The sequence below is a fragment of the Amyelois transitella genome, chromosome 5 (assembly GCF_032362555.1).
Source record: "Amyelois transitella isolate CPQ chromosome 5, ilAmyTran1.1, whole genome shotgun sequence".
Lineage (NCBI taxonomy): Eukaryota > Metazoa > Arthropoda > Insecta > Lepidoptera > Pyralidae > Amyelois > Amyelois transitella.
This window is the reverse complement of record NC_083508.1, coordinates 3,553,142-3,570,419: the sequence shown is the minus strand read 5'-3', so window position 1 is coordinate 3,570,419 and position 17,278 is coordinate 3,553,142. Positions and strand designations below refer to the sequence as shown.

The following is a 17,278-nucleotide window of genomic DNA, read 5'->3' as shown; positions in this document are numbered from 1 at the left end:
TTAAATGTTTTGTAATAAGGCACGCAATCCTTAAAAAACGTAGTTTGGTGTGACATGGTATTAACTCAATGTTTCATTTAGAACAAAGAGGCTAGTGGAGTGGCTTTGTTATTTTAAAATTTTTACCTTCACACACTTTAACATTTTGATACGAAATGCGTTGCAATAAAAATTGTCTATTGGATATTAGAAGGAGTTTGTTTGGGTGTATGAGTGTTTGAATGTCTGTGATTATGTGTGGATTTGTAGTGAAGTAGTTTATTTTTTACTTTAAAGGTAGTTCTTTTGTTTTTTGTCGACTTCTGTGGCCTAATGATCATCTTGCCTGACTGCCAAGTCGGAGGTCTCGGGTTCGATCCCCGGTTTGGTCAATCTGGAAAATGTATTTTTTAGATGTTTGTTTATAAGTATGTGAGGATGTTTGTTACTCAATCACGCAAATTCGACTTCGTTGGCATGTGATTAGAATTTACTAGATAGTCGTGTAATTGATGTAGGATCACCCCCTTACCAAATTTTACTAAATCGTTTTAACAGGTACATTTTCAGATAACATTACATATTTCTATTCACCTCATTAAATAATAAATCAACCGAACTAGTATCATAATAAAAAATCACAAACATAAAAAATAAAACAAAGCGACTCCACAACTTTATGTTCCTAGGCGAGCATCATGAAGCGCGGCGACAAAACTATATTTGTTTCGTTTACTCTTTAATATTTGTTGACCGCAAGAAAGAGATAGACGCGGATAGTGCTAAATGCCGAGTACTGTTAAGTTTTAAATATTTAATAAAATGATTTGAAAGAAAACCAACAGCTAACTTATACTATTAAGTGCGATTACTTTAAATCTGAATTGTACTTAAATGAAATAGGAAATGCCATCCTTTTGAGCGCAATTCTTGGACAATTTTTACACTTTTTAACAGAGCACTTCGTCATTGTGCGACGTTGTCACTCGTGGACGGACGAAACGAGACTAGCCGAGAACTTTACTCACTTGAGCGTTGAGTAGAGTTTTGCCGCGGACACTTTTTTAGCGGGATTGTGAGTCTAGTTGTTTATAGTACGTCAATGTTAATATTAATACTTTAATTAAAATCTTTGCGCTTTTTTATGAAAATCTTGCTAATCTAGCCTTGTCAACGTGCTTTTATGACATACAGTTGGCAACACTGCATTTGATCGTCGCCGCAACGCGATCGATCCTCTATGGTTGCTGCTTGTTTTGTTTGCTTCTCTTCACCTCACCTCTAGAATTACCGGTTGTATTGTGATAGGTATTTTTTCTCAATTTGCCTACAAAGTATTTGCTGTATAAAAAATTCTAGTGTCTAATAAAATGGAGATCACAAAACACAACTTCAACGATCAAATTGAGACCATCACCGAACAAATATTAGATTCATGTTTCATAGGATTTGATGCTGAATTCAGCAACTTATTGACTGGAAAGAAGTTCAAAAACAGGTAAATTTTCTAAAAAATAATTTTCTTATTAATATTCTTAAGATAGATAACTTAATTCAATTTTAAAAAATGAGGGTAAAACAAAAAATATCCATGTGATGCCATTTTAGTTCTCGAAACTATAACCACGAATTTCTATTATGCGATGGGTCCACAACCTGTCACTATTTGAATCTCAAATCAATTAAGCTGACCATGACCCAACCATTCTTTCAAGATCATTGACTCTGTCAACCCTGTAAGGGATAAAGATGTGATTTTTTATTTAAAAAGCAGCACACACACAAAAAATTAAAATACCTACATATCAATAAATAGAAATAAAAGTTTTAGTTGAAAACAAATTAAAAGAAAACTTCCTAGTTACCTTAGTGTAGGTAAATAGGCCATTTTTATTTTAAGATTATTTATAGGGTTCCTTACATAAAAAGTAATAATGGAATACTTAATAAGCCTCCACCTGCTGTCTGTCTGGATAAGGAACAGCGTGATAAGGGAATGTTGTGATGTGAAAGAAGATGTAGTTACAGGAATAGAGATGGTTTGGTCATGTTGAGAGGATGAATTTATGTGGATGAAGGCGTGATTTTATGTATGTATGCTGTCTGTCCATCTGTCACCAAGCTTTATCTTATAAACTGTTATATCTAGAAAGCTGAAATTTTCACAATTATATATTTACATTGCCTTGCCCCTATAATAAAAAATACTAAAAATGAAAATATTGAGGGTAGCCCGTTCAATAAGCATCTATTTTTCATTTTCAGTATTATTAGTAATGATAACAGGAAGATGCTTAAAATTTTCACAGAATTTTTTGTTGCATATATGTACCTTTCAAATAAATTATTAAATCAACAATTTTTTGGTTGATTTTTATAAATAGGTTTTACAACAAAACAACGAGGGTATGGAACTCTTTGTGTGCGAGTTCAACTTCAAATATTTCATGTTTATTGCGTTAATGTGTAGTATTAAAAAAAAAATATTTTTTAATCCTATACTTTGACATCCCATGTCTGGGAAAATTCATTTTTCCTAAATTTTAAATGAAAATCATGTTCCCATAATTTCACTATGCATAAAAAATTTCTTATAGTTTCTCTGATTTGTTTTCCCCATAAGAAATCACTCCATTTCAGGGTATTGTATGGTGGTTTCCCAATTTGCCTTCCATTCCACAGTATTTGAGTTTGACATATGGAAAGTTTGCTCATAAAATTTTGAAATTTTTTTATTTAATTGATGGTTTTTTATTATTTTTACTACTTTTTATGAATTTTTCTGATGTCCATCGAGAACAGCTCAAACACCAAGTTACTCTGCCAATAGCATACATAAATAATAAAATATTATTCAATTTAAGGTACATTATATATTATTCTAGATGCAGTCCTATTTACAGATCTGAACTGACAGATACCAACTAATTCATAAAAAAGTTTGTCGAATGATCTTATTACCTTTTCCAGGTTGTTTGACACAAATGAAGACCGGTACAATCTACTTAAAAATCATGTAGGGGATATTATGATTACACAAATAGGACTTACATTATTCAAATTTAACACCTTCGCTGAATCATATGTGGCACACACATATACATTCCATCTGTGTCCACAAACATTAGGGGACATTGATCAATCTTGCAAATTCCAGGCATCTACTTTGAAGTTCCTGTGTAGGCATAACTTTAATTATAATAAGGTGAGACTTATGCATTTCTCCAGCTATTGCTTTTTACATAATTTTCTGATAATCATTAAAATATTTACTTGTGCATTACATATTTTTAACTTCGTCAAATTTCAGTTTCTATATGAGGGAATTCCATATCTCAGCAAAGTGGAGTTGGAAATGCTGGAACAAAAACTATCGGATGATACACTATTTAGTTACATAAAACAGGGGCTGGATGATGCAGAAATGAGACTTATCCAAAGCTACTGCTCAGCTATTACACAGTAAGTTTCAATGGGCTACTTGACTCTAAAATAAAACAAATCATGTATGTCAAATGTTTCTATTATATACTATGACTTCAGAGCACACATAAAAAATATCACACTAAAATGGCGGACAATGTAATCACCCGTTTTGAAAAATAGGACTTAAAATTATTTTTTGGGAGTTTATAAAAATTTAATTATTTATATTTTGGCCAAAATAACAAATATGTCATTGGTCAACTTGCCTATTATTTGAATTATGTGACCATTGATATTGTCATAATATGGATCTTCGTAATATTGATAGATTTAATAGGCATATATGTATTTTATTAGAAAATGCCCTGAAACCCTTACAATGAAAAGTTTTTATTTATTAATAGTATTACACCAAAACTACTTTTTTTTATTGGTGCCGTGTGGTTCCCGGCACCAATAAAAAAAAGAATAGGACCACTCCATCTCGTTCCCATGGATGTCGTAAAAGGCGACTAAGGGTAAGGCTTATAAACACGGGTTTCTTCTTTTAGGCGATGGGCTAGCAACCTGTCACTATTTGAATCTCAATTCCATCATAACACCAAACAGCTGAACGTGGCCTATCAGTCTTTTCAAGACTGTTGGCTCTGTCTACCCCGCAAGGGATATAGACGTGATTATATGTATGTATGTATATTACACCAAAACTAGCTATTTATAGTTATAAATTAGCCAGTTTTGGTTTGCACTATTAGCAATATGACAATATATTTAAACAATATAGTTATAATTACTATCTATAATGTATTTTCATAATGGTAATAGCGCGATAGTTGACTGACAGCAACAATAGTCACCATCATGCTTTGATGTTTGTGTGGTTTGTATGCTATCGTCCCCAATACTGAGGGTCGTTATCACCATAAACATCTCTTCTAATGAACTCAGTTTATGCTCCAAATCCTTCTGGAGATTTGTGCGCATGAAAGTCCTGATAATTTCTATCCTTATTGTCAGTGCTCATCCCTGACCTCTTTGAGTCCAAATAATCCTAATTTGTTCCTAGGTACCTGAATGTGATTAATGACTGGCATCAGGATTTAAAATCAGGTTCTCCTTCACTTTTGTATAAGTAACATAAGAAATCTCGCCAAAAAATCTTTGGCTTTTCCTTTTTACGTCGAAATAAAAACCGAAACAGCGATAGATTTCTCGCGATAAATACTGGGGCTGGATCATAATCAAAAAGGCCTGCATGGAAAGAGGTGTGGTTTTGCCGATTTCCGAAGTATACATACAAAACTTAATATCAATAATCCAATACTTGCTTTGAAAATTAGAGCTAAACTTTCGCAGATGATTCTTAATTTTAATTTTATAGTGTACCATCATTAAAATTATACTGTAACTTTCGTAATGATGACATTGTTACAATTTCAATTGCAGTTGGTTCCTCCACACCAATGAAGACTCCATATGCTTAGATGTGCAAAATCCACTAATGCGTTACATTATGCACTTGGAATTCAGGGAACGGTACCCTGAACTGCTCACAGCCAATATCTTAGGCGATGACAATAAGGTAAATTGAAAAGCAAGCTCACTTTTTTGTTTTTCTTTACCATCACATACAGTGTTATCATGCTTCCCATAGTCCTCCAGAGACTTATGAAGGCACAACTGACCAAGACATTTAAATAAAAAAGTATATCAGAGTCAGACATTATATATCTAGTTAATTTAACAGTTACTGGTGATGTTTATGCCAAGCATATTTTATTTGTCATAACATTTGAGTGTTTTATTTTGTGGTGGCATTATCAGAATTTGCAATTTTCAGATAATGGTATACAGATATGAAATAGAAGGAGCCGAAAATACACCGAAGGAAAAAATAGAAAATGATTTCATGGCATATATAACAGGGTTTTCAAAAATAATCTGTCTGATAAAAACTGAACTCAAACCTGTCATCGGTCATAACATGTTTATGGATACGGTGCTACTACACAATCAATTTATCGGGCCATTGCCACAAAAATATACGGTTTTCAAAAAGAATGTATCTGAAGTCTTTCCGGTGTTGTTTGATACAAAATACATTTCATATGTAATGAAGGCGAAATTGACAAAAGATGAGCAATGGCAATCTAATTCATTGCAAGAGTAAGTAAAATTGATTATATATTAATTTGCGAATCCACATACACAAAGACGCAGGAATGATAAATACAAAACCCAGTTATACTGTGAACATGTGTAAAAAATTTTACTCGAAATAAAAAAAATGTTGATCATATTCTTTTTGGCTTGCCTTGGAACTGGTCATAAATTTAAGGGTTCGTATGCGTAAGATTTAATTTTATGCTTTATTAAAAAAAAAAAAATTTATACTTTGTTATAATATTTTAATTTATTTTCAGTTTGTACGAATTCTTCTCTAAAGGCCAATGTAAGAAGTTGGAGTTAGGCATAAACAGCATAAAACTGGGCACTGAGTTTGGCCCAAAGCAGACTTACCACGAGGCTGGCTGGGACTCCTACTGCGCTGGTGAAATTTAACTCATTTTTATTTTAAACATACATCACGCCTCTTTCCCAGAGGGAAGCAGAGACTACCCTTTCGACTTTAACATATCTCTATCAATATCACGTATGAAAATACGTTCAATGCACAGGTTCAACTCCTACCTCGGCCATGTCCCAATATGTCCTTTCTGAGTTATGAACATTATTTTGAGTGCTAACCAATGCTCTTATGCTGAGAGAAAACATGGACATTCAGGCAACCGGATTGTTACCATGATCTAATATTGTTAAGGTGGGGAACCTGATTGCATTGATGAGAGTTGCAAGAGATTGCGGCAGTTAGAAGAAATCAAAAACGTCATTTTACATTTCAATCAATTAAATTTAAGTAACATCCAATATATGTACATATATATATATATATATAAATATACATATATATATTTGACAAAAAGCTACAAACTACCTTAGCACTTAACTCCCTTAAGGATAGCATCCCCTTTAAGAAACAGAAAAAACGGGCACCCTCCCCAAAAGGGTGTCGGAACGGGACGGAAAGGGACTACCGACGCTCTTTGTAACGGAGAGAATATCGCTACATCCAATCACGTTTCTCCCTTATGGGTAGGCAGAGCCAACAGTCTCGAAAAGTCACGTTCTGTATGGCTTAATGATAGATTCAAATAGAGAAAGGTTGCCAGCCCATCATCAACCCTTAAAAAAATTCCAAATTTATTAGCCGCTCCCTTGATTGACTTTTGTTATATGCACGGAAAGAGAAGCAGCCGGCACTCACAATGCCTCTCCTTCCAGATGGAAGAATGCACCTAGATTAATTTTAGTATTCTTGTTTTGTTTTTTGTCTTTTGTACAAAAATAATAAAGTAAGAAAATTTCTACTTATTCTTGCTAACTGATATTTTGTCATAAATATAAGAAATCAAGTTTTTCATTTTTATCAATAATATTGTTTTTCTAACATAGATACTCGTACAATATGAACAGTAGAGGATTTTTTATTTCAATGTTATAAAATTTTATAATAGTATAAAGCAAAATTATGTATCAACGTTAGGGTCTAAAAGAGCCATTGATTCAGCTGGGTCTTCTTGGTATGTTCGAACGTGTTCATTCTATCTACCACGAAAACAAAAGAAATGAATTATTAAGAAGTGAAGTGAAATAACGACATAATTGTGTTGCCGAATCTGAATAATTGCTTGTAAAATCTAATAAAAAAACTACATTTTCGTTAAAATCTGAAATCCTATGATCATCATCCAGGTTAAAGACTGTGAAAGTTACTAATAAATTATAATTTTATAACTGGATTTGTAAAAATTGGTGCTTGTAGTGATAAATCTGAATTACCACTTGTACCCGGCATTTCATCTGACATAAGGCGGTTGCCTACTTTAAGGCGTTTCATCCTTAAATGAAAATAAACGTAAAAAAAGAAAAAAACATCTTCATTTTGACAAAATGTTTAAGATAAAATTAAGACTGGATCGTTGAAAAGTTGCTTATTACACGTGATAACATGAAATGATAATATCATCATCTATATCGATGCGCTGGTGACACGTTTGCACTTTTGGTTCAAAGAGGCTCTCCCACGTGCCACCTTTTTTTAACAACGGTAATTTTATTCCAAAACCAATTAATTTTATCTTTATTTTTATTATCTATTTTAACCTAAATCACGAGGAATCACAACGTTTTTCTGAAAATAAGACTGATTGTTATTTTTTTACCCCGAATAGACGTAAGTCTGAATTACGCCTCTTCCTGCAATTGGTGTTATTCTTCTTCATCAGGTTACTGTTTCCTCCGGCTGGGGCACTGGGCCCACGGTGAGAGCATGGGCTTGTATCGGCTGACATCGCCCATAGAGAAGCTCTCCAGTCTATTACAATTTCGCAATAAGATCAACGTCATTCGTGGCGCCATGTCTCATATGGTAAGTATGATTAGACGTTAAAATTGACAAAAAAAGGATTAATTATAGCGGACTAGATCCTTCCTGCTACTTTGAACCTGTGCCTTTATACGCGTCATGCATTTAAACCTTACTGATTGGACTATCGACGCTCGTCAACAGGATATAAATGTAGAATATATTTTTTGCAGAACTTAGCCGAACCAGACCCAGCTGTTGGCAGACCCAAAATCCTATACTTGATGCCTCAGAAGACACGTGAAATTGATTTCAATCAGGTCAGTCCTATTTTAGTTGCGATTTTAATGATCGTTTTGATAGGAAATCAAGGGAAATACTTATAAATTTGGGATTTTTCTTTTAGGCGGTAGGCTACCAACCTGTCACTGTTTGAATCTTAATTCCATCATTAAGCCATACAGCTGAGTGGCCTTGTCTTTTCAAGAATCAGGGGTAAAGACGTGATTATATGTATGGAGATAAGAAACTCTGACAATACTAGGGGGCGCAATAGTTAGTATTCAGTAGTCCAACCCCCGTAGCATGGGTCGCGCGACGCCGTAATTATCGCGCGATAAACTATCGCTGTCCCGTTTCGCGTCGTAATAAAAAGCGAACAAACGATAGTTTATCGCGCGATAAAAACTGCGTCGCGTGTCCTATGCTACGGGGTCAGATAAAAATACACAAACACTAATTTTTTCTCGATTCACCAATCGTAATGTAGTTAGCCCATTAAACTCAGAGATATAAATTATCCTCCCACTAATTAGGAATTACGCCAAAAGATTACAAAGCTTCACATGAACAGATAGTAATTACAGTCAGGAAGGTAGATAAATTATGCTATTAGTTGAGATTTAGATGCCACTTTGGGATTCGATATACCTATGATGCCAAATAACATTGCCATGCCATGATTAAGGACAGGTGAGGGAAAACATCGCGAGAAACCTGCACATTAAGACAATGTATAGTTAATCATGCTCCAATACCCGTTAGGGTTCCCTGCAAAGATTTCAAGGGCCAACCGGGAATCGCTCCGTGTAAAAACTTGAGAGGTGAAGTGAGGACATTATGAAGCTTCCCACTGCAATACATAATCCTACCCAAAGACCTACCTTCAATTTTCTTCGTTGTGGTCGGTTTTATGACATAATTTTTTTTCGTTATAGATAGATAGATAAAACTATTTATTGCACCATAAGAGTAAAACATACAAACCAGCACAAAACAGATAGAGATGGTACAAAGGCGGACACCGCTAATGCAATCTCTTCCAGTCAACCTCAAAAGTCAAAAACTTGTTTTTTACAACAGCATTTTATTCCTACACATTTAATATAATAAATCCGTAACATTGAGTATAATATATCTGTATATTGCTTGCATGGCATATATCAGCCGCAAAAGTTCTTACAATAGTCCTGCAAATTGTACCTAAAATTAACATAACGAACACAAACAAAACTAATTTTGTGCGTTCCTGGGTCCATCCGCGTTGTCTCAATCGTCAGATCCAAAATTACCGGCCATACGTTACCGAACGGTTATGGCAGTAATAATTGTCACTACGCCCACAGTTGGTCCGCTCCCAATGTGCGTTTTCACAGTTGTACATCGCCGTGTCGATGTATACAGCATCTGTTCCCCTTGTCTCCAAGCTCTACGTCACACCTGACAAGATCTCGTTGGAAAACAGCCGACAATTGGCGGGAAGCCAAAGCGCGGGCGCACGCACACTCGCACTCACCCACACATGTACCCCGCATATTTCCCGGCTAAAACAGATTGATAATGCCCAAGTGTCACACGCGGAAAATCTTTTTTTTCGCCTCTGGACATTTTTTAAACATCGCCCGGTGTTTGATTTCTCGAATTTTAGAAAAGTCATTTTTCATGCCACTGTCAAGGTTGATTTAAGGTTAAGATATAAATACGACTATCTCAGAGCGAATGTCGCCCGCCTCGATATTTCATTATGCTATAGTAGTTTGTGTCTGCGGGCTATAGATAGATCTACAATGGCATTTTAATGCCACTGTTGCACAACTGTTATTTATGAGGATTTATCGCTTTGTAGGTGGTGTATGATCTGACGGATATAGGAGAAGTGGACATCAAGCCTTATGGAAAAAAAGCGTGCCTGGTGGCCGCCCAAACACACCACATGTAAGTAGAGTGGAAACCCTTAAACCCAGCTTATAACGTTTAGAAACATTTTGGCAAACTGTAAAGCATTGCCTATTAATTGTCTTTAATTTTAAATGCAGGAATTCATTTTTATTATTTAAGCTTTCCTATACCAGCTGAGATCTCATCTTGTCAACTTTCACATAGAAAGGGCTCGATCGCACCCTAAATTAAAACTAAATGCACCTTGATTTTAAGCAAGAGAAAATAAAATATATATTTAACCGGAAAATAATAAAAACTGCAAGTTTATGAACTTGCTAGAAAATTTATAAACTTTCGTGGGATTCTAAACGAGAAATGAATTGTATTATCTTACTCGTAGTAAGTAATTTGTAACTATATATATACATTATATACTATATCAAAGAATGTACCAAAGTAGGTTTGTAACTTGCTTAATTTGATTACAAACCGACTTTGGTACATTCTTACAAACATCGGGGCAGGTCAAACTAAATAAAAAGCTGGTCTCTGATCCGGCCCAAATACGGAATTGTATATTTTAAATTCAAATTTTTATTTTCAGTGCCAACAGAATACTACAGCATTATTCCTTTTTCAAAGATTACAAGATCACATATTTTAATGCCTTCCGACATTCGCCACTGAGCAAATTTGCATTTTGGTATGTATTAAGTTAATTTGCAATTTCTTAGATAATGGAGGAAATGCTTATGAACTTGGGATTCTTCTTTTAAGCGATGGGCTTGCTAGCCCAACATTGAGATTCAAATAGTGACAGACTGCTGTCTGTCACTATTTGAATCTCAATGTTATCATTGAGTCATACAGTTGAACATGGCCCTTTAGTCAAGACTGTGGACTCCGTAAACCCCGTAAGGGATAAAGATGTAATTAAATGTATATACTAACATACAAATAATTTTAACAACACTTGCTAAAAAAACCTGATTCCCGGCACGACTTACCCAATCCTGGTCCCAAAAGAGAACATAGTCAAAAGGCGGCTTGGGCTCCTCTCCAAAGCTGAGAATGTGACCGGTATTTACGCTGGGAAGGTGCAGGTGACCAAATTTCAATGTCAGAGTTGCACATACATACATAAAATCACGCCTCTTTCCCGGAGGGGTAGGCAGAGACTACCTCTTTCCACTTGCCACGATCCCTGCATACTTCCTTTGCTTCATCCACATTCATAACTCTCTTCATGCAAGCTCGGCGGTTTCGGGTACTTTTGACCTGACCCTTTACCAGGACGTCCTTAATTTGATCAAGATATGTTCGTCTAGGTCTTCCCACTCCGACCTTTCCCTCCACACTCTCCATGTATATCTGCTTAGTCAACCTGTTTTCATTCATCCTCTCCACATGACCGAACCATCTCGACATACCCTTTTCTATTCCTGTAACTACATCTTCTTTCACATCACAACATTCCCTTATCACGCCTAATTAATATCGTAAATGTGAAAGTGTGTTTATTTGATTGTCCGTTAATTTCTCATCTACTTAACCATATTTAACATTACACATACATTGTTTAGAGTTGAAGTTTTTTGCGTCTTCTAATTATAGTAACTCCATTATGTGAGGTAATGCGAATAATACGAAAGTTCTTAGAATCCAATATTTAGTGCAGCCGTTACGCGCGCATCTAAACAAACCGACCTATTCCTATGACTCACTGAATACACTCGCCTTTACTCTCCTTCCTTTATACTCTTAACTTTTACACTTATCATGTTTCTATCGATGACTTCCATGGTGAAATTTATGATGTGGACGAAGTGTAAGAAGAATCAAGAAAAGCGATCGGCACAAGTGAAAAGATGTATTCTCTGCCTACTATGTACGCAGACTACCTGTATACTTATGTATCTATGTATCACGTTTTTATCCATTACGGATTAGACAGAGCCAATAATCACAAGACTCCTAAATATATCGTGGGTTTTCAGTCGTTAGTATACCTACACAAATTGGAAGCTATTAAGCTTCCAAATATGTAAATGTCCTACATTAAAGTACTAGATAATCTTAAGAGCGATTTATTGGGCTAGTAGTATTAAATTAGATGGTTTCTTTCAACGATTATTGCTGAAAGTGTTCACTTTTATTAAATAAAATTTAATTAATAATATATTAAAAAGCTTGATATATTATGAAGTAATTTCATGAAGAACTATTTATTTTTTTATTAATTTAATGTTGAACCTTTTAAATTGTTGCCTTTGTTTTAAATAAAATGATTCATTTCAACGGCACTGCGCCGTTGAATAATGTGAAATGGCTCTTATTTTCATAATGGAAATTGCCTCGAATGCATTTATTTTCTTGCGTATAAAGACTTACTTTGAATAACGAGTAGACATACAATACCCCTGGTAACTTGTCCGAAACAAAAAAAATCGTTTATCCGTTAGAGATGGATGGATCTTAATATGTCCCAATAAAGCATGCAATCATCAAATGCTAAACAATGGTCATTTAAAACGAGCAGTAAAAACGAGCTCATTTAAATGCAAAAATGAAGATGAAAAAATGCTACTTCGTAAATCTATCAAGTAGATGAAAGCAAGACGAAGTCGTTAAGCTTTTATGGCTACTTTTACACGTACCTAATACAAAGGACTTTGATGTACGACGCTGGTTTGAAGTACATTTGCGTCCCGGTCACGATTTTCTCTTGTTATTTTTCGATTTTATATAATCCAGCTGAACTTGGCCTTTCAGCCTTTTTAATATTGTTGGTTCTGTCTAACGTATTTATTTCTATACGTACTATCTCAAATTTAATTGACTTTAGAACATCCTCTTTTTTTTTAGGTTGGTTAATAAAAATATTTGTTTCAGGGGTAGTGCGCTAATCACTGCACTGTATTTGCTGCAGAAGAAAATTTAATAAGTATTTTTGTATAGATTACGACCAAAAAATAACTACAGAGAAATAGTGGAATTTGACATTGTTGTGGCAACACCCAACGAAACATTGACAGTAGGCAACAATCGTAATGTCCTTTATTTTTCTGGTTGTTTAAGTACTTGCATAATCTATAGGTATGAAAGAAATTATACATAAATTACTTACGCCAACCTCAAATCCATTTAGTGAGATTTTCACATCAAATTATTGCTGGTTTATTCGCCCTTTGTTAGTTTACGTCCTATAATGTTATTTTTGTTGTTGTAATAATATTTAACCAATACTCATACGGCGCGGGAAACGCCAAGAGGATAAATAAATATTATTTTATTATTTCACAGCTTGAGCTAGCCCCAATGTTAGTTCAAGACTTGTGTTATTGAATACTTTTATAATTGGCAAAGTAAACTTTTTTGTAACATATGACACTTGTACCAATTTTCTCAGTGATTTAAAAATATTTTCATTAAAAAGTAAATTATTTGTGTCGCCGTCCGCATGACGTCATATTCCGAGCAGATTTTTGTTACTGCGTATTCTTACGATACAGCTACTCATTAATTTAAGTAATAAGAAAACCTAAATTAAACAATATCATAATGTTAAGTATGTAAATTAATGAGTAGTTAACGGTAATATAACATAAAGCAATGACCTGCTAAGAAAATGACAACACGATAAGAAAACCAAAAAAAAATTACTTATGAAAATCTTCATAAATCACTGAAAAAACATGAATTGTTCAAATACAATTTTACATTCCATAATGGAAAATAAGTACCTTAATGAAAATTTTACTTAGCTAATAGTATAGTACATTTAAGTTGATATTAACCGATTATCTACCTCCAAAGTTCCATTAGCATTTAACGAGTGTACCGTAAATCAATTTGAGATATCAAGTGCCATCAAGTTATTAGTTCAATAAGCAGCAATTGTTTTAACTTAAATAAGTCAACCTTCTTTTAAACCTTTAAGAAGAAATATTGTCGACCACGACGCCATTATTTTCTTACGTTTTTACATCAACTGGATATGTTTAGTATTTTTTCTTAAAGAAGGACATTGTGCTCAGAGGCCTAATTAAATTAAGTAATAGCTTGATATATAAGAACTATAATAAAATAATGTAACCAAAAATGTTTTAGTGGTAACTATTTTGAGCATAGTCAATTTTTATAACTTTATTACAGATCTATTATTTTTTCATACTGTGATATTTATCCTTAGAGCTAGTATAGACTTTGATTAGCGAGTAGTTTAGTTTTATTTAGTTAAAAAAAACTCTATTTTTATGTGATTTAAGTGTTTAGTGAAGTAGTTACAGTTACAGCACATTCTATTTTGGCGACTCGCGTTAACAGTGAGCACGAAACATTTTATTCACTTGACTGTACACTTATCACTAAACACTTATCACCAAATCTTACTAATCAAAATGTATACCAGGGAGATGACAATGAAATGTTTTACTTAATTCTTTCTTTTTTAATAAAATCATATCACAGGTAATCAGCCATTTTAAGCAGTGTCTGAGATGTGTGGAAGGTGTATATGATCAATTTCTGATAGTTGTTCAATATTTTTACTTTGAGTTGTAACATTAGTCGCAATTTTGACTGTATACGATAGACGTAAGCAAAATATAACTATGCTCAAAATGAATTATTGTATTTGCTATCTTGTCACTTTGATAATCTTTTGTTGAATTACGAAATTTTTTAATAAAATTTTTACGTGTGAACAAAAATCGTTATTTTTTTAATAATAATATTTTCTTCCTCCTGGCTTTAGTCCCGGTTGCATCCTCATCACTCTGCAGAGGAGCCCGGGGTATGGCCTTTGACCATGGATCCTGGCTTTGGTGAGTCAGGTTTTTACACGAAGCTACCCCCCTGGCCTCCGCAACCTTTGCAGGTAAACCGCTAGGTCTACCTGCAAAGTTACGGGATACCGTATTGGATCCATGGTTACACATCCAGTTTCCTGAGTGTGCAGGTTTCTTCACGATGTTTTTCCTCAACGTAAGAGCATCGGTTAGTATTCAAACTTATGTACATTACTTTGGATATAGTCATTGTTACATGGCCGGGGTAGGATTCGAACCTGTCTGCGCCTTTTTGCACCTTACCGACTGGACCACGGACGCTCTAAGTCTTTTTTTTTTAAGTATAATATAGGTAAGCTTTAAGAAATTATACCAGGTTCGGTGTGTGTGTTAAAAAACTCCTTTTTTTGTTGACTTGACTCTTTATGACACTGGCAAACTATTTAATATATATATAGCTAGCTTGCCGTTTTTTTCGCTCCGCCGTGGGAATTTCCTGGAAAAATTTGCTAGGTACCTCAAATGTTTTTAAATCTGTGTATTATATAAGTATTACTATGTACTATTTCGTCTAAATAGATGCAATATATTTTAGGTCAATTTTTACCAGCAATAATACAAATAGGCTATTTGACTGTAATAAAAATATACATTTCTTTTATGTCATCAGTCTTAATATTATTGTTTTGGAGCGATTTGTAATAACGCGAGATAAAAATATTACATTATTTTAACAAAATCCGTCTCAGAAAATTAGGCTTTTTTATGCAGCTGTCACGTGACTAAAAACGAACGTGATTGGCTATTTCTATTATGACGTCAATTATCCATAAACAGACTGTGGATCGTACTGTTCCTTAGTGTTCGCTATTATTTTTCAAGATTTTATAAGTGTTTGATCGCTCAGGATTACTCAGATTCCAATTTAAAGGAAAACTCGGAAACCAATTTCGCGAAAGCTGACAGTCGAAACCTACCAAAAGACTTTTGGTAGGTCCACTTTTGGCAAAAGTGGACCCAATAATGGTTGGCGTCTTCTTCAAAGACAATCCAGATTTCTATGCTGCCCAACTGAGGAATGTGAAAACATCAATGTAAGTATATCTTGGTAACCACTGATCTTAGATCATGATCTGAAACCACTTCTTGCGAATATTCAAATCCATCGGCATAGAAAAAAATGATTTCGTAGGAGATTTTATTGTTGTATTTGTGCATTTAGGCACTGCACAACATGTATAGGAACTCATTTTAATAATTTTCACACATATGACGTGGCACAAGTTAAATAAACAAGAGAAAATCAAAACTTTTCCAAACACCAACAAGCTTTGTATGATATTTACACGAAATTTACGTCACTGCATGCCATGGCCGCCATATTGCTAAAAGTCGCGTTTTGGCGGCATATTTGAATATTGTATTTTCTTTTTCGATTTTTTAATAAAATAGCTGTAATAAAGGCAGAAAAGTATTTTTGTAGGGCTCCTTATAAACAAATAAATAGCCTAAGATAGTTTTTAGAACTTTGTCAAATAGCCTATTGAAACTTCAGTAATTTTTATTCAGATTCACCAAAATTACATAATCTAATTTGATTTCATACTTCTCGAATCATGGGTGATAAAGACAACAATACAACAACATTGACACGATATATGGTAGAACGGTTCGGCTTGCCCCAAGATTCAGTTGTTCAAAACTATAATCTATCTCTAGGGTTGCCAGTTCCCTATGCTACAGACCTGCTAATTGGGCTTATTTGGGTTAAGAGGATACCCTGCTGTGAGTTATCAAACCGCGATATAGCAAACCTGTATTCGCTAAATCCGGACGTTTGGCAACCCTACGTATATCAAAAACGTATATTTATACAGAGGCAGGTAGGTTGGAAGTGCAGGTTTTGCCAACCGGCAACGGAGTCCAATCCATCACTGACTCAAATTAGGCCAGTCATAATGAGCTGGGTTCCCGGAAACGCGAGCAAATGAGTTATAAATCTGTGAAACCGCGCATGTCAAAGCACGCCATTCTTAGTGCCTGAACAAACTACTGACGCCCAAAAAGCAAAGGCTTGTTTAATCCGTGTTTTTGGTACGGAAAGGTAGAAAATCTTGATATGTCTATATTTGAAAAGTACATTTCTTCTCGTGGCTATAAATTATTTTTTTTAAGAAAAAAATATCTGACTATAGAGATCTGGTGACCTACGAAAGGTATATAATTTCTCATCATCATCAGGAGATTGAGACGACAGGACTTTTTAACATTCTATAGACGAATGCTTGTGGTAAAAACTTGACCCCACTCTCTTTCCATTGAAGTGAGGACGCCTAAAAATATTTGTTTTCTCCTTAATTAGTTATTTTTAAACACAACGGCCATTTCAATTTCATTAAATATATCTTCTCAAACGTTGCAATGCGGTATAGCCGCTTTGTTTTTTCTCTTCGCCTTTTGTTGTGTTGTATTGTATGGTGCCGTGTGGTTCCCAGCA

The 17,278-nt window shown here is 34.5% G+C and overlaps 1 protein-coding gene across 1 annotated transcript; it reads left to right on the top strand.

Moving 5' to 3' along the window:
• The first annotated feature begins 1,216 nt into the window (after nucleotides 1–1,216).
• On the top strand, nucleotides 1,217–14,692 carry LOC106139348 (pre-piRNA 3'-exonuclease trimmer). The gene is made up of 11 exons (XM_013340780.2): nucleotides 1,217–1,477; nucleotides 2,950–3,184; nucleotides 3,290–3,441; nucleotides 4,852–4,987; nucleotides 5,246–5,571; nucleotides 5,829–5,956; nucleotides 7,752–7,894; nucleotides 8,065–8,151; nucleotides 9,957–10,045; nucleotides 10,596–10,694; nucleotides 12,884–14,692. The coding sequence occupies exons 1-11, from the start codon at nucleotides 1,350–1,352 to the stop codon at nucleotides 12,930–12,932; spliced, it is 1,572 nt and encodes a 523-aa protein (XP_013196234.2). The 5' UTR covers nucleotides 1,217–1,349; the 3' UTR covers nucleotides 12,933–14,692.
• The last annotated feature ends 2,586 nt before the right edge of the window (nucleotides 14,693–17,278 follow it).

What these genes read in the sequence shown, in the direction of transcription:
- LOC106139348 (XM_013340780.2), top strand. Translation starts at nt 1,350, where the DNA reads ATGGAGATCACAAAACACAACTTCAACGATCAAATTGAGACCATCACC. An exon ending in GTGAAATTGATTTCAATCAG is followed by an intron (nt 8,152 to 9,956) that starts GTCAGTCCTATT and finishes ATCGCTTTGTAG; the next exon opens with GTGGTGTATGATCTGACGGA. An exon ending in CTGAGCAAATTTGCATTTTG is followed by an intron (nt 10,695 to 12,883) that starts GTATGTATTAAG and finishes TATTTGTTTCAG; the next exon opens with GGGTAGTGCGCTAATCACTG.